The 23,612-nt window shown below is 43.3% G+C and overlaps 2 protein-coding genes and 1 pseudogene across 2 annotated transcripts; 2 read left to right on the top strand and 1 right to left on the bottom strand.

The window, feature by feature from the left end:
• The first annotated feature begins 599 nt into the window (after nt 1–599).
• LOC120860288 lies at nt 600–4,057 on the top strand (annotated as a pseudogene).
• Nucleotides 4,058–7,658: 3,601 nt separating this feature from the next.
• On the top strand, nt 7,659–8,822 carry LOC120860303 (C-C motif chemokine 21-like). Its single transcript, XM_040236083.1, has 4 exons — nt 7,659–7,802; nt 7,911–8,031; nt 8,126–8,308; nt 8,390–8,822. The coding sequence occupies exons 1-4, from the start codon at nt 7,736–7,738 to the stop codon at nt 8,412–8,414; spliced, it is 396 nt and encodes a 131-aa protein (XP_040092017.1). The 5' UTR covers nt 7,659–7,735; the 3' UTR covers nt 8,415–8,822.
• Nucleotides 8,823–16,812: 7,990 nt separating this feature from the next.
• On the bottom strand, nt 16,813–17,643 carry LOC120860318 (40S ribosomal protein S6-like). Its single transcript, XM_040236114.1, has one exon. The coding sequence runs from the start codon at nt 17,509–17,511 to the stop codon at nt 16,855–16,857; it is 657 nt and encodes a 218-aa protein (XP_040092048.1). The 5' UTR covers nt 17,512–17,643; the 3' UTR covers nt 16,813–16,854.
• Between the last annotated feature and the right edge of the window lie 5,969 nt (nt 17,644–23,612).

Raw genomic sequence — 23,612 nt, forward strand, 5'->3', positions numbered from 1 at the left:
TTCCAATTGCATTTTTTCACAGAAATATAAAAAAAAATCCTAAATGCATGTAGAACCACAAAAGACTCCAAATAGAATAATTTTGAGGAAGAAAAACAAAGCTGGAGCCATCATGCTTCCTGCTTTCAAACTATGTTACTAAGCTCTAGTAATCAAAACAGTATAGTATAGGCATGAAAATAGAAACATAGACCAATGCAGTAGAATACAGAGTCCAGAAATATACCTACACGTATACAGTCAACTAATCTTTGAAAGGGAACCAAGAACACAAAATGGGAAAGGATAGTCTTTTCAATAAATGGTGATGAAAAAACTTGATAGCCACATGTACAAGAATGATACTGGACCCCTATTTTACACCACCCACAAAAATTAATTCTAATTAAAGATTTAAATGTAAGACCTAAACCCACAAAACTCCTAGAAGAAAACGCAGAAGAAAATCTTCTCTGCATTGGTCTTGGCAATGATATTTTTGAATATATGAAAACAAAGCAAAAATAAACAAGTGGGGACTTCCCTGGTGGTTCAGTGGCTGAGAATCCCCCTGCCAATGCAGGGTACATGGGTTCAATCCATACTCCAGAAGATTCCACATGCCATGTAACAAGTCCATGTACTGCGACTCCATGAGCCCCCACTCTAGTGACCACAAGCTGCAACTACTGAGCCTGCATGCCACAACTACTGAAGCCTGCATGCTCTAGGGTCCAAGTGCCACAACTACTGAAGTCTGAGAACCTACAGCCCATGCTCCATAACAAGAGAAACCACCACAATGAGAAGCCTGAGCACCACAATGGAGAGTGGCCCCTGCTTGTTGCAACTAGAGAAAGCTTGCACACAGCAATGACAACCCAGCATAGCCAATAAATTAATAAATATTTTTTAAAAATAAACAAAGTAGGAGTACATCAAACTAAAAAACTTCTGGAGGCTCTTTTCCTGCAACCTTTGAGTAGCTCAGAGATGGAGCCTGGGGTACATTCAAGATTCAGCTCCACCCATTACCCACCATCACAGCCAAGGAAGGCACTGGTGCTGGAGGGGTAATGGACATTAATATTGTTTTGCAAGAAGTGTTGAAGACCACTCTCATCACAATGGCCTAGCACATGGATTTTGCAAAGTTGCAAAGCATTAGACCAGTGCCATGCCCATCTTTGAGTGCTTGCATCCAACTATGATGAACCTACATATGTCAAGTTGATTGAGGCCCTAATGAAGATTGATGACAATAAGAAACTAGGGAAATAGATGCATAAAAAGGTTTTGACAATATTCAATACCCATTTATGGTAAAAAATAAAAATAAAAATAAACTCTCCTCATAAAGTGGACATAGAGGGAACCTACATCAACATAATAAAGGCCGTATACAAGAAACCCACAGCAAACATCATTCTCAGTGATGAAAAACTGAAAGCATTTCCTCTAAGATCAAGAACAAGACAATGATGTCCACTCTCACCACTATTATTCAACATAGTTTTGGAAGCCCTAGCCATGGCAATCAGAGAAGAAAAAGAAATAAAATGAATCCAAATTGGAAATGAAGAAGTAAAATTGTCACTGTTTGCAAAGGACATGGTACTATACATAGAAAATTCTAAAGATGCTACCAGAAAACTATTAGAACTCATCAATGAATTTGGTAAAGTTGCAGGATACAAAATTAATACAGAAATCTCTTGCATTCCTATACACTAACAACTAAAGATCAGAAAGGGAAATTAAGGAAATAATCCCATTGACCATCACAACAAAAAGAATAAAATACCTAGGAATAAACTTAGCTGAGGAGGCCAAAGACCTCAGAAAACTATAAGATACTGATGAAAGAAATCAAAGATGACACAGATCAGGAGATATACCATGTTCTTGAAGTGGAAGAATAAATATTGTGAAAATGACTATACTACCCAAAGCAATCTACAGACTTAATGCAGCCATAGAATTAGAACAAAAAATCTTTATGACTTGTATGGAAATACAAAAGACCCCAAATAGCCAAAGTAATCTTAAGGAAGAAAAATGAAGCTGGTGGAGTCAGGCTCCCTGACTTTAGACCATACTACAAAGCTGTAGTAATCAAAACAATATGGTACTGAAACAAAAACAGAAATATAGATCAGTGGAATAGTACAGAAAGTCCAGAGATAAACCTACCTATGGTCACCTAATCTATGACAAAGGAGGCAAGAATACATACAATGGAGAAAAGACAGTCTCTTCAATAAGTGTCCTGGGAAAACTGTACAGCAACATGTAAATGAATGAAATTAGAACATTCCCTAACACAATACACAAAAATAAACTAAAAATGGATTAAAAACCTAAATGTAAGACTGACACTATAAGACTGTTGGGAGAAAACATAGGAAGACTACTACTCTTTGACATAAATCACAATAAGATATTTTATGATCCATCTCCTAGAGTAATGGAAATAAAAGCAAAAGTAAACAACCAAGATCTAATTAAACTTAAAAGCTTTGTACAGCAAAGGAAACCACAAACAAAACAAAAAGACAACCCTCAGAATGAGAGAAAATAATTGCAAAGGAAGCAATTGACAAGGTATTAATCTCCAAAATACCCAAATAGCTCATGCAGCTCAGTATTAAAAAAAAAAAAAAAGCAATTGAAAAATGGGTCAGTCAGTCAGTTCAGTCGCTCAGTCGTGTCCGTCTCTTTGCAACCCCATGGGTAGAAGATCTAAATAGAGATTTCTGCAAAGAAGACATATGGATGGCTAAACAGCACATGAAAAGATGCTCAACATCACTAATTATTAGAGAAATGCACATCAAAACTACAATGAGGTATCAACCCACACTTGTCAGAATGGCCATCATCAAAAAGTCTTTAACAATAAATGCTGAAGAGGGTGTACACTGTTGGTGGGAAAGTAAATTGGTACCGACACTATGGAGAACAATATGGAAGTTTCTTTAAAAAAAAATCTAAAACTAGAATTACCATATGTCACAGCAATCCCATTCCTAGGCATATACCAGGAGAAAATCATAATTTGGAAAGATACATGCATCCTAATGTTCATTGCAGCACTATTTACAATAGCCAGGACTTGGAAGTAATCTAAATGTCTATCACCAGAGGAATGGATAAAGAAGATATGGTACATATATATAATGGAATATGACTCAGTCATTAAAAAGAACAAAATAATGCCATATGTAGCAATATGGATAGACCTCAAGATTGTCATAATGAGTGAAGTAAGTCAGACAGAAAAAGACAAGTAATCATATGATATTGCTTATGTGTAGACATTTTTTAAAGGGTACAGGGACTTCCCTGGTGGTCAACTAGCTAGGACCATACTCCCAAAAGCAGGGGACCCAAGTTTGATCCCTGGTCAGGGAACTAGATCCCAAATGCTGCAACTAAGAGTTTTCATGCCACAACTAAAAGATCCCACATGCCACAACTAAATCTTTGAAAGTCAACTAATTTGCATGCCACAATGAAGATTGAAGATCTTGTGTGCCACAACTAAAGATCTCAAATGCCCAGCACAGTTGAATAAATAAACAATTTTTAAAAGGGCACAAATGAACCTATTTACAAAACAGAAGTAGAGTCAGAGATGTAGAAACCAAACTTATGGTTACCAGGGGATAAGCGGGGGAAGGATAAGCAGGGGAAAGATAAATTGGAAGACTGGGATTGACATATACACACTACTATATATAAAACAGATAATTAAGAATCTACTGTATAGCACAAGGACGTCTACCCAATATTCTTAATGGCCTATACAGGAAAAGACTCCTTCAAAAAAAGAGTGGATATATGTATATGTATAACTGATTCCCTTTGCTATACACCTGAGACTAACAACACTGTAAATCAATTACACTCCAATTTAAAAAGAAAAGAAACTAGGGGAGTGGGTAAGCCTCTGTAAAATTGATGGAAAGGGAAAACCCTGAAAGTGGTTGGCTGCAACTGTGTAGTGGTTAAGGACTATGGCAAAGATTTTCAGGCCAAGGATGTCATCGAGAAGTACTTCAAATGCAAGAAGTGAACAAATTTAAAACTTGGCTCTGAAATAAAAGCAAAAATAAACAAATGGGACCTAATTAAAATTAAAAGCTTCTGCACAACAAAGGAAAATATAAGCAAAGTGAAAAGACAGCCTTCTGAATGGGAGAAAATAATAGCAAATGAAGCAACTGACAAACAACTAATCTCAAAAATATACAAGCAACTCCTGCAGCTCAATTCCAGAAAAATAAACGACCCAATCAAAAAATGGGCCAAAGAACTAAATAGATATTTCTCCAAAGAAGACATACGGATGGCTAACAAACACATGAAAAGATGCTCAACATCACTCATTATCAGAGAAATGCAAATCAAAACCACAATGAGGTACCACTTCACACCAGTCAGAATGTCTGCGATCCAAAAATCTGCAAGCAATAAATGCTGGAGAGGGTGTGGAGAGAAGGGAACCCTCCTACACTGTTGGTGGGAATGCAAACTAGTACAGCCACTATGGAGAACAGTGTGGAGATTCCTTAAAAAATTGCAAATAGAACTGCCTTATGACCCAGCAATCCCACTGCTGGGCATACACACAGAGGAAACCAGAATTGAAAGAGACACATGTACCCCAATGTTCATCGCAGCACTGTTTATAATAGCCAGGACATGGAAACAACCTAGATGTCCATCAGCAGATGAATGGATAAGAAAGCTGTGGTACATATACACAATGGAGTATTACTCAGCTGTTAAAAAGAATACATTTGAATCAGTTCTGATGAGATGGATGAAACTGGAGCCGATTATACAGAGTGAAGTAAGCCAGAAAGAAAAACACCAATACAGTATACTAACACATATATATGGAATTTAGAAAGATGGCAATGATGACCCTGTATGCAGGACAGCAAAAAAGACACAGATGGGTATAGCGGACTTTTGGACTCAGTGGGAGAGGGAGAGGGTGAGATGATTTGGGAGAATCACATTGAAACAGGTATAATATCATGTAAGAATCGAATTGCCAGTTTATGTCCGATGCAGGATATGGCACGCTTGGGGCTGGTACGTGGGGATGACCCAGAGAGATGTTGTGGGGAGGGGGGTGGGAGGGGGGTTCATGTTTGGGAACGCATGTACACCCGTGGTGGATTCATGTCAATGTATGCCAAAACCAATACAGAATTGTAAAGTAAAAAAAAATAAATTATTTTTAAAAAAAAAGAAAGAAAAAAAGAAAAAATAAAATAAAATAAATAAATAAGCAAGGTTCTGTACAGCAAAAAAAAAAAATCAACAAAAACGAAGGGCAGTGTAGGAACACAGGAAATAGGAAAAATATATTTACAAACCATATATCTGATAAAAGGTTAATACCTGAAATATATATAACGAACTCCTAAAACTCAATAGCAAAGCAGAAAAACAAAAAATCTGACCATAAACTGGGAAAAGAACCTGAAAATATATTTTTCCAAAGAAGATACACAAATAGCCAGTCGATATATGAAAATATGTTCAATATATCTCTAATCATCAGAGAAATACAAATCAAAACCAGAAAGAGACATCACACCTGTTAGGAGGACTACTATCAAAAAGATAAGAGATAACAAATGCTCCAAAGGGTGTGGGAAGATGAGAACACTTCTGTATTGCTGGCGAGAAAGCATGCTGGTACAGCCATAATAGAAAATAGTATGGAAGCTCCTTAGAAAAATAAAAATAGAACTACCATGTGATCCAGCAATCCCACTTCTGGGCACATATGCAAAGGAAATGAAATCACTACCTCCAAGTGATACCTGCACCCCCATTTTCTGTGCATCATTACTCACAACAGCCAAGATATGGAAACAGCCTAAATGTCTGTTAGGGAAACAGCATAAGTAGAAAACAAGCTTGTGATCATATATAAGGTTATATATACACAATAGAATGTTATTCAGCCCCATATAGAAGGCTGAGTGCCGAAGAACTGATGCTTTCAAATCGTGGTGCTGGAGAAGACAAAAGTCCCTTGGACTGCAAGGAGATTCAACCAGTCAACCCTAAAGGAAATCAACCCTGAATATTCATTAGAAGGACTGCTGCTAAAGCTGAAGTTCCGATACTCTGGCTACCTGATTCAAAGAACTGACTCATTGGAAAAGACCCTGATGCTGGGAAAGACTGAAGTCAAAAGAAGAAGGAGGCAACAGACGATGAGATGGTTAAATAGCATCACTGACTCAATGGACAAACTCCAGGAGATAATGGAGGTCCATGGGGTTGCAAAGAGCTGGACACAAGAGGGAAACCTGCCATAAGAAAAAGAAGGAACCTGGAGGGGATTATGCTAAGTGAAATAAGTCAGAGAAACACAAATACTGTATGGTGCCACTCATATGGGGAATCAACAAAAAAAGTCAAATACAAAGAAGAAAGTAGAATGGTGGTTGTCAGGGGCTGGGGAAAATGGAGAGATGTTTTATTTATTTATTTATTTATTTATTTATTTTTACATGATATTATACATGTTTCAATGCCATTCTCCCAAATCATCTCACCCTCTCCCTCGGGTACAAAGTTTCAGTTATAAAATGAGTAAGTTCTGAGGATCAAATGTACAACATGGTGATTATAGTTAACAATACTGTACCGTGGGCTTCCCTGGTGGCTCAGATGGTGAAGAATCCACCTGCATTGCAGGAGACCTAGGTTCAGCCCCTGGATTGGGAAGATCCCCTGGAGAAGGGAACAGCTACCCACTCCAGTACTCTTGCCCAGAGAATTCCATGGACAGAGACTGGCAGGCTACAGTCCATGAGGTCGCAGAGTCGGATACAACTGAGCAAATTTCATTTATCCTATACTGGAAATTTGCTAAGAAAGTAGGCCTCAAACTGTCTCACTACAAAAAATAAAAAGATATAACTACGTGAAGTGATGGAGGTATTAATTAACTGTGGTAATTATTTCACAATATATACATATAGCAACTCATCACATTGTACACTTTAAACATATACAGTTTTGTCAATTATACCTCAATAATGCTGGGGGGAAAACCTAAGGGGAACCTTCAAGGGCTTAGATTTGGCAATGTTTTCTTAAATTCAATACAGACAACAGAAGAAAAATTAGATCAACTGAATTTAAAATTTTTGTGCATCAAAGGACACTATCAAGATATCAAGAGAGTAAAAAAACAACCCACAGAATGGAAGGAAATATTTGCAAATCATATATTTGATAAGGGGCTATTATCCAGAATGTACACAGAACTCTTACAATTCATTAATCAGATTTGTATTTTAGTAACAGTCCTCAGTCTGCTTGAAGGAATGGAAGAACATGGAGCCTGGAGTGAACTGAAGAGGCAATCACAGTGTTCCAGAGGAGAGGTGGTAAAGCCTCCATCAAAACAGGGGCTGGGAACAGAAGGTGGGCCTTTCAGATTCAACTTTTACTGAGCAGGAGACAGGGTCGGCTTGGGGACTGACTAGCTGTGTGAAGTTTTCATTTCCGCATACTAGTGAGGCTGGGTGCCAGGACAGGATCTGGGTGTCTTTCAGGAAGGAAGGAGGGAGATTCCTACTCTTGCCTGGACTGAGCGCCTAGGGATGGGGGAAGCGAAAGTGTCCGCCTGCATAAATAGGCAGCGCACCAGTCGTAGCCCACACACTGCCCCCCAGACTGAAACTGCCCACCTCGTCTGAGCACTGCCACGGCCATGCCTCAGTCACTGGTCCTGAGCATCCTTGTCCTGGCCCTGGCCTTCTGCATCCTCCAGGTCCAAGGTATCAAGGAGTTGCCTGGGGGGAGGAGGGCAAGGTGGGAGGAGAGCTAGAGAGGCCTGGGTAGGAGTCTACAGGCAGCCTCTCACTCCCTGCGAACCCCACCCCCAGGCAGTGATGGAGGGGCACAGGACTGTTGCCTCACGTACAGCCGAAAGAAGATTCCCGCCAAAATTGTCCGCGGCTACCGGAAGCAGGACATAAGCCTGGGTTGCCCTATGCCAGCTATCCTGTAAGTAGATACACAGGGTGGGTGCAGGCTAGCAGCTGAGTGGGAGGGCATGATGGGCAAGACTAGGACAGGCTTGCTAACCCCCGAACCCTAGGTTCTCGCCTCGGAAACGCTCTCAGCCAGAGCTCTGTGCAGACCCTAAAGAGGCCTGGGTGCAGAACCTGATGCGGCGTCTGGACAAGCCATCAGCCCCACGGAAACCAGCCCAGGACTGTAAGAAGGACAAGGGGACCTCCAAGTCTGGCAAGAAGGGAAAGGGTTCCAAAGGCTGTAAGAGGTAAGGGAGCTAAAGGGACAGGGGGAGGGAGGTGAAGGAGAGCCTCAATCATGCCCTCAAACCCCTCTTCTGCCCTCCCAGGACTGAGACCTCAAAAGGGCCATAGCCCAGTGACCAGCCCAGAGCCCAGGAGGTCCCCACCAGTCTCACCAGGGCTTGGAGCCCCAACCAAAGGGACAAGAGAGGCTAGGAGAGAGGGAGGACTTGGGGGCCCCAGAGCAGCCACTTCATGCTGGCCTTGCCTCACCCCTTCTCCAGCTTCAACCACCCCTTCTGTATTCCCACCCTACCCTGCACGGCTGCACTGCCCACATCAGGCCAGGCCTAGAGAGGCAGAGAAGGGCATGTCCCCTAGGAAGTGTGAGAGGTGGCAGCAGGCCTGTCCCTCTGCGGAAAGCTCACCCAGGGTCCTGGACCTGACCCTGCTCCACACTACACACTACCCAGCTCTTTTTTCCTTTGTAAATATGACTTATACCCAGTTGAATAAACAGCCATTCTGGCCTTCTTCCCACGTTTCTGTTTCTGTGTGTTTGTGTCCGCAGAGAAGCCACTGTCACCACAGGGGGGAGTCACACACTCTAGGGTCCCAATCAGGAGCTCAGGCTGGGAAAATTCTATGTTCTCGCCCGCCCCAAGACTTTCCTTGCTTCCCAGATGCCCAGACCTACAGGCAGTAAAAGAAGCTGACTGGCAGGGTGGGAGCTGGGCTGCTCCAGGTCTAGGAGAAATCCCTGCCCATGGAGAGATGGTGGCTCCAAGACACACATCCTCAATGGTTCTGCAGGCCTCTGAGACCCTGAAGAGACCACTTACCCTGCTTCCGCCCAGCACTCTCACTCTCAGCTTCACCAGAGGCTGTCCACCCTCACCTTTTGGCATACTGGAGGGAGGTGGGAGCCTGAGTCTGCCTATAACATAGCCAAATACAACTTCTACTGGAACCTGCCCTACGCAGAGTTCCCATCTCCTCCCAAAGACCCCAGAGGATTCCCTTCCACCCTGACAGTGAAAGGGGGTGCATGGCCTCTCCTCCTTGCCTGATGGGGCTGTGTGCTCTCTGTTCCTACCTGGGCTCTCAAGTCCTGCCTCAGCTTCCTTCCAGCTAGGAATGCATCCTCCTTGTCTCTTCTTTTCTCCTTTCTTCCCTAGCTGGGTACCCTGGGGTCCAGGGTACTTTAGCCAATTTAACCTCTTGAGGCCATGAAATGAGTCTCCAGTGACAGGTATTTGGAACCCCAGAAATCAGATGTAAATTAGTCTCTTCTACAAGAAGACTCCAGCCTGGCTCTCCTATACCTCTCCCTTCCCAGAGCAGAGACCCTCCAATTCCCCACTTCACCATTAGGTGAGGAAGGGGAGAGAGACCATTAGATGAGGCCAGGACAAGTGAGAAAGGAGGGGACAGGTCCTAGGAGGGGGACAAGGAGCTAGAGGTGTCTGCCACATCCCCTTGTTCTTCCTCTGGGGCCTGAGCATGCCAGAGCACTTAACCGCTTACTATCAAGTCATGAAAATATTTGCTGTCTGCTCCTCCTGAGGCCAGTGAGGACAGGGGCTGCTCCCTACCTATCATCATGCAGCAGGTGTGATCTTAGTCTATAAACTCAGATGTGCAAGACTTACTGCACTTTAAAATGCTCTTTCAGGAATTCCCTGGCAGTCCATTGGTTACAACTCAGCACTTTTAGGGCCCAGGTTCATCCCTGGTTGGGGAACTAAGATCCTGCAAGCCGCATGGCATGGCCAAAGACAAAATATAAAATGTTCTTCCAACGAACCTTCTCCAAGGCCCTGCACTGGAGGGCTGGCACTCTCAGGATCCCATCTGCCAAGGGCTGTGCATAGGTCAAAGAAATAGCAAGGCACAGGGGAGGCTTCCTACATGCCCCTGACACCTCCCCACCCATCAAGGGATTTGTCTCACCAGTGAATGCCGTGACCCCTGTGTTCCCAGCAGGTACAACTCCCTGGGTCTTGGACTCTCCAACTCATAGCTCTGTGCCACATTTGAGCCACAGGAGTTCAGCTGTGAGAGCCTCTGGGCTTGGTCCTGGCTTCCCCAGACACCCCTCAGAGCCATCTACTCAGGTCCTACCACTTGCTTCATCCCAGTCAGGGATTAGAGCCCACTGCCCACAGTGGCTAGACATACACACCAATCCCCTCCACAGTCTTAAGGAATTCTCTCCAAAACCCTCCCTTTTCTCAGTCCCTCCAAGGTAAAACCTCTTCCCAGGTTTACTTTCGACTTTTACAAAGGTAAAAGGGATTCTAACATCAGGGTGCTGATACTCTCAGTTCAGTTCAGTCACTCAGTCGTGTCCGACTCTTTGCGACCCCATGAATCGCAGCACGCCAGGCCTCCCTGTCCATCACCAACTCCCGGAGTTCACTCAGACTCGCGTCCATCGAGTCAGTGATGCCATCCAGCCATCTCATCCTCTGTCGTTCCCTTCTCCTCCTGCCTCCAATCCCTCCCAGCATCAGAGTCTTTTCCAATGAGTCAACCCTTCTCATGAGGTGGCCAAAGCCCTAGCAAAATCCTCACTTGCTCTAAAGAGAAAAGAAAATGATCAGCAAAAAGAGAAAAAAAGAAAAACACAGGCAAAACAAAGCTTCATATTTCACCAAATTATCCTACCACATTGCGTACCTGGTATTTGCCTCAAGCCCTGCCCTGAGTAGGCATGCAATATAATATTTATCTCATCAGAGAATGAGTCCCTACTCTCCTTTTCTGCCTTCATCTTTGACAATACTATCCTGTTCTTTCTTCTTTCTATAAGATGTATCATTCAAAAAAACCAAATAATACATACTCATGGTTAATAAAATCAGAAAGTACCAAAGCACTTATTCTGAACAACGATTTCCTGCAACTTTTAACTCTTAAGCTACTTCTTCTGGGAGTTAGTGCCATACATCTAAATGCTTTGTTCATACCTCTGTTTTTTTAATTTACTTATTTTTAAAGTTATCAGTTGACTTCCTTTTATAGAAAGTGAAGATTTAGGGGGTGGGGAAGAATTAAAAAAAAAGTGAAGATTTAGCTCTCTTACCAACCCTCTTCCCCTATCACTCTATCCTCTAAAAACACCTATACCACTATACGGTAGTCATGTATGGATGTATGAGTTGGACCATAAAGAAGGCTAAGTGCTGAAGAATTGACACTTTTGAACTGTGGTGTCGGAGAAGACTCTTGAGAGTCCCTTAGACTGCAAGGAGATCAAATCAGTCAATCCTAAAGGAAATCAATCCTGAATATTCATTAGAAGGACTGATGCTGAAACTGAACCTCCAATACTTTGGCCACCTGATGGGAAGACCTGACTCATTTGAAAAGACCCTTATGCTGGAAAAGGTTGAAGGAATGAGGAGAAGAGAACAACAGAGGACGAGATGGTTGGATGGCATAACTGACTCAATGCACATGAGTTTGAGCAAGCTCCAGGAAATGGTGAAAGACAGAAAAGCCTGGCATGCTGCAGTCCATGGGGTCACAAAGAGTCGGACAGGACTGAGCAACTGAACAACTACAATTAGGCAATGATCAGAATTTACATTATAATGACCATGTAAATATTGTTCATTGCAGAGAAAAGTAGCATACTTTGCTTATTCTCCTTTTCTCACTCAGCTTTTTTTTTTAACATTCTAATTGCTCTTTCTTTTTAAAAATACCTATACTTTCCCTTTATCACAGCCTCAATATTTTTCAAACATTTTATCACAGGACTAAAGACCTAGTGTTTAAAATATATGTTATAAAAGAAAATATAAATGTGTTTATAAACTTGTGGTAGAAAAAACTTTTTAAACATAAAGCCATAAAACACAAACTGTAAGGGGGAAAGATCAATACCACTGAATTAGAAAACAAGTAGGAATTCAGGGTAAAGATGGCAAATTAAACACATGCATTTATTTTCACTCCTTCCTGAGTCCCAACTAAAACTATAGTAAATGTCTCTGGTGTGTGTATATGTTTATAAAGGCATCAAATCACAACAATATAAATGAGAGGGGAGACAAAAGAAACTTTCCAGAAGATTGCTGCTTAGATAAGTAAACATTTCAGAAAAAAAAAAAAAAAGAGTACAAAGCATAAATGAACTTATAAATTTGGAGGATTTCCAGATTTATGCTCATGCATACAGTAAAAATATTTTACTGAATACTAGTACAGTATGCCAGTGTTCAACAGTAAGACAATCAATGGCTTTTACTAGAAATGTGAAAAGGAAAAAATTCTAAACATCATTCATCCTCAAAATGTATAAACCATCATCCCATAAGCATGAAAACTCATTGTAATCCCCAGAATCCTGGTTTTCCCTTAATAGACAATTACAATTGTCTAATAATAAATCATCCTCACTGTTATCCAGAAAATTAATAATACCATGTTTTTAAATGATTTTTTAGCACTATCTCTTCCATGAAACGATAACGCAACCACACACACACTTATGAAATGGTGGGCCAGATCCTTGTCAGTGTTGCCTCAAAACCTTAAACTTTCTGCTTCCCCTGGTTCACTCCTTTGTAAATCTTTCAGGGCCCCTTTGACACAAATGTAAAGGATGGATGGGGCGAGTAAGATTTCCCAGAATTACAGCTAATAAAAATGTCTTAACAACCTCAGAAACAAATGCCAAATTAAGCAACCAGCTTTCTTAACACCCCCCTCCCTCTATGGTACCTGGGCCACACTTTGCCTAGCCACTACTTTAGTCTTCACTTATCAACACAGCCTTTAGAGGGACATGATTACCAATGACAGGAACTTTCTTTTGACTTCTTCCTTTTAAAAATTAAAAATGGGGTATTATGGAGCTACCAGCACAGCACAACTGACGTACTTCGCACCTCCTATCCTGCTTTAAGGCATAGGAATGTCAGCGAAACTGGATCTATACTTGCTAATTATGAAAGCTCAAAAGTAATTTGTTTCCTAGCTTTAATTATTTACATGTGACTAAATGTCTTCAGCTTCCACTGACCTCTTTTGTGAAGTTCTTTTCCTTTCCCACATCTGAGTGTTATTTCTTCTAGCGTTTGGGGACAAAGTAATGCTGTTTTGTTTTGAAAAAAAAAATCAGGGTTTCTTTTCTTTGGTATCAATCTTGACCAATGAATTACCATTTTTATGGATGCTGAAATGGCCAAATATTTTTCTAATGCCTATATTTGTAATCCTCCTAGTAACGGTTATCGTGCAATTCCCCTACAGAGACTGTGCTAGCTATGTCAAGAAGCTGAAAACTTTATTTTCTTCAAGATATCCATTTCCCAGCTGGTGGCAAATCAAAACTCCCCAGGGAAACTCTGCTGACATATTCTTGAAGACTTTTGCTTTACAGACATAGATTGTGCTAATAATTAATTTTAGTCTAATATTAAACAAACTCCACCTGTGATTTACCTGAGCAGCAGGCACCAATTTCGGTTCATAATACCCCACAAATAGTTGGAGAAACAGTGGAAACAGTGGCTGACTTTATTTCTCTGGGCTCCAAAATCACTGCAGATGGTGATTGCAGCCGTGAAATTAAAAGACGCTTACTCCTTGGAAGGAAAGTTATGACCAACCTAGACAGCATATTAAAAAGCAGAGACATTACTTTGCCAACAAAGGTCCGTCTAGTCAAGGCTATGGTTTTTCCAGCAGTCATGTATGAATGTGACAGTTGGACTGTGAAGAAGGCTGAGCACTGAAGAATTCATGCTTTTGAACTGTGGTGTTGGAGAAGACTCTTGAGAGTCCCTTGGACTGCAAGGAGATCCAACCAGTCCATCCTAAAGGAGATCAGTCCTGGGTGTTCATTGGAAGGACTGATGTTGAAGCTGAAACTCCAATACTTTGGCCACCTGATGCGAAGAGCTGACTCATTTGAAAAGACCCTGATGCTGGGAAAGATTGAGGGCAGGAGGAGAAGGGGAAGACAGAGGATGAGCTGGTTGGATGGCATCACTGACTCGATGGACATGGGTTTGGGTGGACTCCGGGAGTTGGTGATGGACAGGGAGGCCTGGCGTGCTGCGGTTCATGGGGTCGCAAAGAGTCGGACACGACTGAGCGACTGAACTGAACTGAATACCCCACAGTTCAGTTCAGTCACTCAGTCGTGTCCGACTTTTTGCGACCCCATGAATCGCAGCACGCCAGGCCTCCCTGTCTATCGGATGTCAAAACTCCATTCGGCTTTTTTGCCCGACTCCGCCACCAGGAGGCAGCATCGTCGCCGCGGTCCTTGGTCCTCTAAAGGCAAACAGGCTTACGAGTTGAATAACATTCAACTGTTCTCTTCACCTTTCTGGGATAGATTTTTTAAATTATTTTCCTCAAATTGTCTCATTCTAGGCCAGAAATTCCTGTGTGCACTGATGAGCAAGACAAACTCGTTTTTCCGCCCTTGTCCCGGTGAAAGCACTTCATCCTCCGGCACCGAGCATTGAGCCCCGCACAGAGGCGCTCAGAAAACCTCCGTTAAAGAAAGAAACCCTTCTCAGAGTTCAGTAATTACGTGGTTTAAGGAATCCGTTCGGTGCGGGTTATTTATGCTGCGAAGGAAGTTCCGGAGACATAGTGAACTTTCTTCAGCCTTTAAGCTTTAAGACAAACATGACCATGTCCTCCACGTTGAAGCTGGACTAGGGATAAGTCGGGAACACTTGGGGTGGGGGAGACCCTCACCAACACTAGCCTCCCGCTGCCCACGCGCCCCGGTCTGCCCCGCCCGGTACCTGCGGGTTCAGTGGCCCGAGTGGCGAAGATGTGGCCAGACGGCCGCTGTGCTCAGCCCAGGGTAACCGCCTCCCGGGGGGCTTCCCAGGCTCACTCTGACCCAAGGTCCCCAGGGCTGCAGGTCCCGCGCACAGCCCGAGTCTCTTTTCCGCACGTTCCGACCGCGCGCCGGGACCCCTGGCCTCGGGAACCAGCGGGGGCCTGGAGAGGGGACAGCACCAGAAGCCGTGCCAGGCCCCCGGACTTTGGGCCCAACGCCCTTCCCAATCTCTTTGAGGACCCTGCCGGGTCGCGGCAGCACCCCGCCCTTGCTAGAGCATCAGCGGCGCTCTCTCCGGAGCCTCCCTTCCCAGGCTGGAGCGCCCTCTGCAGACCTGGGAAGGGAGACACATCCGGCACGCAGTAGTGAAGACAGAATCACAGCGCGTGTGCGCTCGCGCGCACACACACACACGTGACAGGCACAGCAGTCACGCTCAGCCACATATGCACATTCATCCATTCAACAAACATTTATTAAGCGTCTAATGGAGCTCCTTTCCACAATCCCTAACCCCCCTCTACTCCCACTCCTATCATGGCCTTGTTTGACTTCCCCGGTCCCGCAGCTTTCTCCCTTGCCCAGTGACTAAAGTGCCCTCCACCCAAGATCCGCGACCCCTGGGACATGGACTGGGTCACACCAGGAGCATGAAGGCCGAGTGGGCTCCTTGAAAGAGTATGAGCCACCCCGAGCTGGGAGATTTGTCCAGAGTTAACATTAAACCAAGATCACCACAAAGGTCACCTGGCTGAGAAAAGACTGAAATAGGTGAAGCATGAAGCACATTCTAGCGTACGGTCAGACACTGTTACAAACCCACCGCCCTCCAGCCCCACCCCCTCCTTCACTGGATCATTTAAACCAATGACTGGGGAGTTGGTGCCTTAACACCTTCCACACACAGGCCCTGTGTCCTCTCACTTTTTTGCCATTATAGTGGGTACCATCACATCACCTTCCTTGATCCCTCTTCATCTCCCTGATCTGTCAGTGCTAGGGGGTTCCAGGCCCTGGAACTTGACCCCTTTTGTCTACACTCACTCCCTTGCTGATCTCATTGTCTTAAGGTTTTAACTACCATGCATATGCTCCCAAATTTTTATCTTCAGCTAGAATCTCTCCCTCGAACTCTAAACTCACACTACCAACTACCTACTTAACATCTCCACTTATATGTCCAAAATCCAGCTTCATCTTAAAAAGTCAAAGCAAGAGTCCTGGATGGGGGGCTAAATTAGGATCTTGGGATTAAAACACATCTGCAAGCTAAGTCGTGTTGTGTTCAGTTGTGTTCAACTCTTTGCGACACCATGGACTGTAGCCCACCAGGCTCCTCTGTCTGTGGGATTCTCCAGGCAAGAATACTGGAATGGGTTGCCATGCCCTCCTCCAAGGGACCTTCCTGACCCAGGGATCAAATCTGTGCCTCCTGTGTCTCTTGCATTGCAGGCAGATTCTTTTCTGCTGAGCCACTGGGGAAGCCCCAAAACACACATGCTACTATATACAAAATAAATATCCAACAAGAATCTGTATAGCACAGGGAACTATATTCAATATCTTGCAATAACCTATAGTGGAAAAGAATATATACATATATATATATATATATACACACACACACATATGTATACAACCTAATCACTTAGCTGTATACCTGAGACTAACATAACATTCTAAGTCAACTATATTTCAATAAAATTTGTTTTTTGATGTCTTATCTGATTTATTTGTTACTCTCAGAACATCTCATTTTTGATTGGACTCAGACTTAGAAATAGAAGCTCTCAGAGAGGACAGCCTCCATCTCTTGGCGATCTGTTCCTGCCGTTTTTCTTTGGCCTCCTTCATTCTCTTGGCCAAAAGTTTAGCGTATTCTGCAGCCTCTTCTTTATTTTTCTTAGTACGCTGTTTCTTCAGAGCAATACGCCAGCGTTTGTGTTGCAGAACTCGTGGAGTCACGAGACGCTGAATCTTGGGTGCTTTAGTCCTAGGTTTCTTACCGTCTTTGTTTAGGGGCTTTCGCACAACATATTGGCGGACATCATCTTCTTTAGAGAGATTGAAAAGTTTGCGGATTCTGCTAGCTCTTTTGGGACCCAGGCGACGAGGCACTGTAGTATCAGTGAGTCCCGGAATATCCTTCTCCCCTTTTTTCACGATGACCAAATTGAGAACACTCAGATTGGCATCCACAATGCAACCCCGTACAGATTTGCGCTTTCTCTCTCCAGTCCTCCTTGGTCTGTAACAGGAATGCCCCTTACTCAGAAGCAGGCAAGCTCGGCTATGGGTCAAGACACCTTGCTTCATGGGGAAACCCTGCTTATCGTTCCCGCCACTGATTCGGACCACATAACCTTTCCATTCTTCACCCAGAGCGTCAGCAGCAACTTCTGTGGCCATACGCTTCTCGTAGAAGATACGAAGTTTTCATTCATCGTCCACTTCAATGAGCTTCTGGCAGCCAGTGGCCGGGAAAGAGATGTTCAGCTTCATTCTGAAGCGGCCGACAGCCTCTGAGGTACCACGAAAAAGAGACCTATTTCAATAAAATTTAAAAAGAACAAGTTTCCTGACTTTTTCACAAACCTACTCCTCTACAACTCTTCACATGTTGATAAATATAACCCCAACCATCACATCGCTCAAGCCAAAACCGTTTATTTATTGAGGGTGTCTTATGCACTATTTTCTCTTTTTCTTGTCTTTCTCTCATATCCTGTGCTGAACCCCTCAGCAGAGCTCTTTGGCTCTACTTCAAAATATTTTCAGAATCTAACCACTTCTCACCAACTCATAGCAACCTCATGTCCTCCCTGGATCATTGGAATTGCCTCCGAACTGGTCTCTAGGGTTCCATTTCTGCACCACTTTGGTCTATCCTCCATCTGACCGCCAGAGGGAGACTTTAACACATGCCAGATCATGTCATTGTTAAAAACCCTCCAAAGCTTTCCCCAACGCATTTCAGAGAACAGAAACCCTGCAACTGCCTACAAAGCCCCACACTATCTGTCCCGTATTGTTATCCGGCTGTATCTCTTACCACTCTGCTCTTTGCTCACTTTCCTCCCATAACAATGGCCTCCTTTCTATTCCTCAGATACACTCTTGCCTCAATACCTTCACACTTGCTATTTTCTCTAACAGAGCATCTTCCCCAGATCTCCACATGGCTCTCTCCCTCACCTACTTCAGATGAGCTCTCTGCTCAAATGTAATCAGAAAAGACTTCCATGGCCATCCTCCCCAATATTCCCTATCCCTCTGGCCCTCTTTATTTTTCTTTATAGCACTTACTGCCATCTGACATACTATTTTTTTTTCTTGTTTGCTTATTGCTGGTTTCCTTCATTAGAATAAAAACTCTACAAGAGCAGGAATCTTTCTGGTTTACTATTGTGTCCCAGGGCCAAGAACAGAGTCTGGAACATAAGACGCCCTCAATAAATATTTGTTGAATGAATGTGGTATAAATCCCTTGTATATAATTATTTCACTATTTCACATTTTGCTGCTGATTCTCAGGATCTTTCCCAACAGAAATTCCAGGAAGAGAGTATTAAAATGTAATTGAAAGTTTAATGCCAGCTCAGCATGATACTCTTGTATCATACAAGATCTTGGTGGGAAATAAACGGCATGACCCAAAAGGCTTAATTTTTAAAAATTTAGTGAAGTGTCTATTTACAGAGGTGAGGGCAGGGTTACCGTGGGCAGCCACTGTACATGAATTAGTATAGCTCCAAACTTCAGGCCACCCTCCTTCCCAACAAAGTGACATTAACTACACTGCCTGAAATTCTGCCCACTGAGAAGACTTCCCTTCACTGCTGTCTCTCCAGGCCACCCCTGAAGGTAAACAACCATCTATCTCTGACTGATGCCAGCATAACTTAGAGACCCATCTGAAAATCAAGACCAAGAATTTTCTCCCTATAGTAACTGTTTATAGAAAATTTCTCCATGAAGGCATAAATATGATCAGAAGAAGAGGTAGAAAACAATACAAGTAGGAATCTGAGTCACCCATCCATGTTTTATCCATGCCTTCTGAAACTTCTAAGGCCTGATCTCAAATGTACAATGTTCATTTGACAGTAGAATGCTATCAGGCACATCTAACTATACAATTTGCTATAGATAACACCCTAGGTTGTATTGCCACTGGGTGATCTATAGTTTTAGACTATAGTCTAAGTTTTAGACCAGGGTCCAGTGGCAAATCAGAAACTGATTTTCAAGTAGAAAATAATCATTAGGGTGTTGCTGTAAGCCTCTACTGGGGCTCCTACAGCGCCCTTCTCTGCCACAGACCATCTGAAATTCATTAGATTTACAAGTCATAGGCGCAAGTAGCCAGGCAAATTTCTCCAGAGCCTAGACCTGCTACAGACCCCTTCCTCGCTCTAGGCCTCAATCAAAACTGCCAGCTTTATGCTCTATCCAGTAAATATTTGGCTGTACTACTCCTAAATAGGATAGATGTTGCCTCCCAAATGCAAGCTTCTCTTTAAGCATTGTGCCTCTTCATATGAAGGTGCAACATTTCCCAGATCACTGTTTCTCAGCTCCTCTCTACTTCCTAGGCTGTGTGCTCAGTCGCTTCAGTCGTGTCCAACTCTGTTGACCCCATGGACTACAGCCCACCAGGCTCCTCTGTCCATTGGATTTTGCAGGTGAGAATACTGGAGTGGGTTGCCATGCCCTCCTCCAGGGGATATTCCCGACCCAGGGATCAAACCTGCATCTTTTGTGTCTCCCTGTAAGGAACTATAGGCAGATTCCTTACCCACTGAGCCACCCAATAGCCTAGAAATTTTACCTCTGTGGCAGAATCCTGAAGTTTTGGAAGATTATTTCTCTCCCTCTGTCATACGTAGTAGGTCTTACTGAAGCATTTAAGGCAAATGCTATTTCTTATGCACCAGTAACCCTAATGCCATCAGTTTAGAGGACCATTTTGATATCCTTGGGATACCCAGATTATCTTATGATAGTCAGATCAGGAAAGTTGACATATCCCTGAGGTAAACAATGCAGGGGTATTTCTGTCATTACAGTTGGAAAGGAATGGATTTCATCAGTCTTTAAGTAGCTGGTACAGAAATAAGACACATGCTAGTTTATTAGCTATAGTATGCCAAAGTATCTTTAATTGGAGGCAATACAAGTTCTCTTTAAATCTTTGAAGGTGCTCTCATTTATGCACCTTATCTAGCAACAAAGCATTGCTTTAAGTTTACTACTGTAGTGGGGAATGTGGTGGGACAGGCCCCATTCAAAGGACTCCCACATGGCCTTCCTGCCATAATTTTCCTCCCTCCATGGTCAAGGAACCAGTGTGGAGACTTTGCTAATCACTTAGTATACTTATCTCCACTATACATTCTGAGGGCTTCCGGGATGGCTCAGATGATAAAGAATCTGCCTGCAATGTGGGAGACCTGGGTTCAATCCCTGGGTCGGGAAGATTCCCCTGGGGGAAGGGAATGGTACCCACTCTGGTATTCTTACCTGGAGAATTCCGGTGGACAGAGGAGCAGAGTCAGACACGACTGAGAAACTAACACAAACTAAATAAATAACCACTGGGTAAGTCTTACAGCCTCATGTGAAATGGACTTGGATCAAGATCCTTCTGTCACCTCAGCTCCATAAACCCTCATTCTGACTAGTGGATCACAGAGGGGTTTTGGGTCCCTAAGACTCATATTAACTCATATTAACATGAGACAGTACCCAAAGATCTGAATATTTTCTGTTCCTCTGTTCATAGTCACTCTGGCAAATGGTTACAGATCTCTCTGGGAAAGGAAGGCTTAGAGCACTGAGTCTCAAATTTTAGCATACATCAAAAACAACCATCAGAAAGGCTTGTTAAAATACAGATTGCTATGCTACTCCCAGAGTTTCTGACTCAGTAGAGTTGGGGCAGAGCCCAAGAAGTGACAAGTTCCCAGATGATGCCAATACTGCTGGCCCAAGGATCACATTTTGAAAAAGATCTATAGAGTCCACCTGTGAAAAGACTCAGGCCTTCCCACCACTCACCCCCCCAACACCCGATCAAAGGGCTTCAGGTCTCGGGAACTGATTTAAGTCATGGAACTGGGCAAAAGACTGTAAATCCACAATACAATTTGAATCAGATTTCTCCCTACCAGAACTAGACATTTTACACTTATGTGAGTCAAGTAGCACATCAGTAAGTTGTCCATCTATTTCATTCGGAGGAACACTATGATCAGTTAACTGCTACCACAGATTCTCATGCTCAAAGCACAATGATTAACAGGTGTCCCTGCAGCTTGGGATTCCCAAGTGGCACTAGTGGTAAAGAACCTGCCTACAAATGCAGGATGATGCAGAAGACACAGGTTCGATCCCTGGGTCGGGAAGATCCCCTGGAGTAAGAAATGGCAAACCACTCCAGTATTCTTGCCTGGAAAATCCCATGGACAGAGGAGCCTGATGGGCTACAGTCTATGGGGTGGCAAAGAGTTGGACATGACCGAGCATTTGCATGCACACGTGTGCACACACACACATGCATGCACACACACACTTACACTTGCAGCTTATTTAGTAATTTCATTCATCTTATTGCTCAGAAGGTGAACATATGGACTCTACCGCTCAAGGATTCCATCATTTTCCTCAAAATAAGACTGTCCAGTCCTAAGAGAATATATCTTACTCTCATCTCCTGCCTACCAAGGAAACCACTACAGTGCTTTTCAAAGTTAGTGTTCCCATCACCAATACTTTTCTTATGGCCTTGAAGAACTAAGTGTTGTCCTGAGCCCTTCAGAGTTAATGGTTGCACACAAGAGTGGCCCTCCAGAAGCCAGAATTGAAAGAGACACATGCACCCCAATGTTCTTTGCAGCACTGTTTATAATAGCTAGGACATGGAAGCAACTTAGATGTCCATTGGCAGACAAATGGATAAGGAAGTTACAGTACATATACACAATGGAATATTCAGTTCAGTTCAGTTCAGTTCAGTTCAGTTCAGTCGCTCAGTCGTGTCGGACTGTTTGCGACCCCATGAATTGCAGCACGCCAGGCCTCCCTATCCATCACCAACTCCCGGAGTTCACTCAGACTCACGTCCATCAAGTCAGTGATGCCATCCAGCCATCTCATCCTTGGTCGTCCCCTTCTCCTCCTACTCCCAATCCCTCCCAGCATCACAGTCTTTTCCAATGAGTCAACTCTTCACATGAGGTGGCTAAAGTACTGGAGTTTCAGCTTTAGCATCATTCCTTCCAAAGAAATCCCAGGGCTGATCTCCTTCAGAAGGGACTGGTTGGATTTCCTTGCAATTCAAGGGACTCTCAAGAGTCTTCTCCAACACCACAGTTCAAAAGCATCAATTCTTCAGCGCTCAGCTTTCTTCACAGTCCAACTCTCACATCCATACATGACCACAGGAAAAACCATAGCCTTGACTAGACAGACCTTTGTTGGCAAAGTAAGGTCTCTGCTTTTCAATACTCAGCTATAAAAAAGAATGCATTTGAGTCAGTTCTATGAGGTGGATGAAACTGGAGCCTATTATTATACAGAGTAAAGTAAGCCAGAAAGAGAAACACCAATACAGTATATTAACACATATATATGGAATTTAGAAAGATGCTAACAATGATCATATATATATACAAGGCAGCAAAAGAGACACAGGTATAAACAAGAGACTTTTGGACTATATGGGAGAAGGCAAAGGTGGGGTGACTTTAGAGAATAGCACTGAAGCATGTATATTAACATATGTAGAACAGTTGAGCAGTGCAAGCTCAATGCATGAAGCAGTGCACTCAAAGCCAGTGCTCTGGGACAACCAAGAGGGATTGGGTGGGGAGGCAGGGGAGAGGGGGGTTCAGGATAGGGGGACACATGTGCACCCATGGCTGATTCATGTTGATGCATGGCAAAAACCATCACAATATTGTAAAGGAATTATCCTCCAATTAAAATAAGTTAATTAATTTTTAAAAAGAGGGGCCCTCCAACTTTCCCATCTGTCTAATCTTTGCACCCCTTCCTCTCTTTTGCTACTCAAAGTATATTCTGAAGACCAGCAGTATCAGCATCACTTAGAAGCTTGTTAGAAACAGAACATCATGGACTTCATTCAGAACTACTGAAGCAAAATCTTCAGTTTAATACGATTCCCCAGTGGGTCATATGCACATCACAGTTTGAGGAAGACTATTCTACAGTATGTCAGTGAGGTTCTAGCATCTCAGCCTCATGATCACAGGCCATTGTTGAGTCCAAGCTTCCAGTAACCAACGTAATAGATTATTAACATTATTCCCAAGTGCTCAGCTAATACAGTGATACCCAAATCCTGGATAAGGGCATCCATGTCAATAAATTTGTCCTCACAGTCCCCAGGATTCTCCCACTACAGTTGACAAGTTCTTACAGCTCCTTCAGTGAATATGCTTTTGTTCTTGGAGCTATTAGGTAGTTAGAATAGGAAAAAGGGGTAC

The sequence above is a fragment of the Oryx dammah genome, unplaced genomic scaffold, assembly GCF_014754425.2.
Source record: "Oryx dammah isolate SB20612 unplaced genomic scaffold, SCBI_Odam_1.1 HiC_scaffold_11056, whole genome shotgun sequence".
NCBI lineage: Eukaryota > Metazoa > Chordata > Mammalia > Artiodactyla > Bovidae > Oryx > Oryx dammah.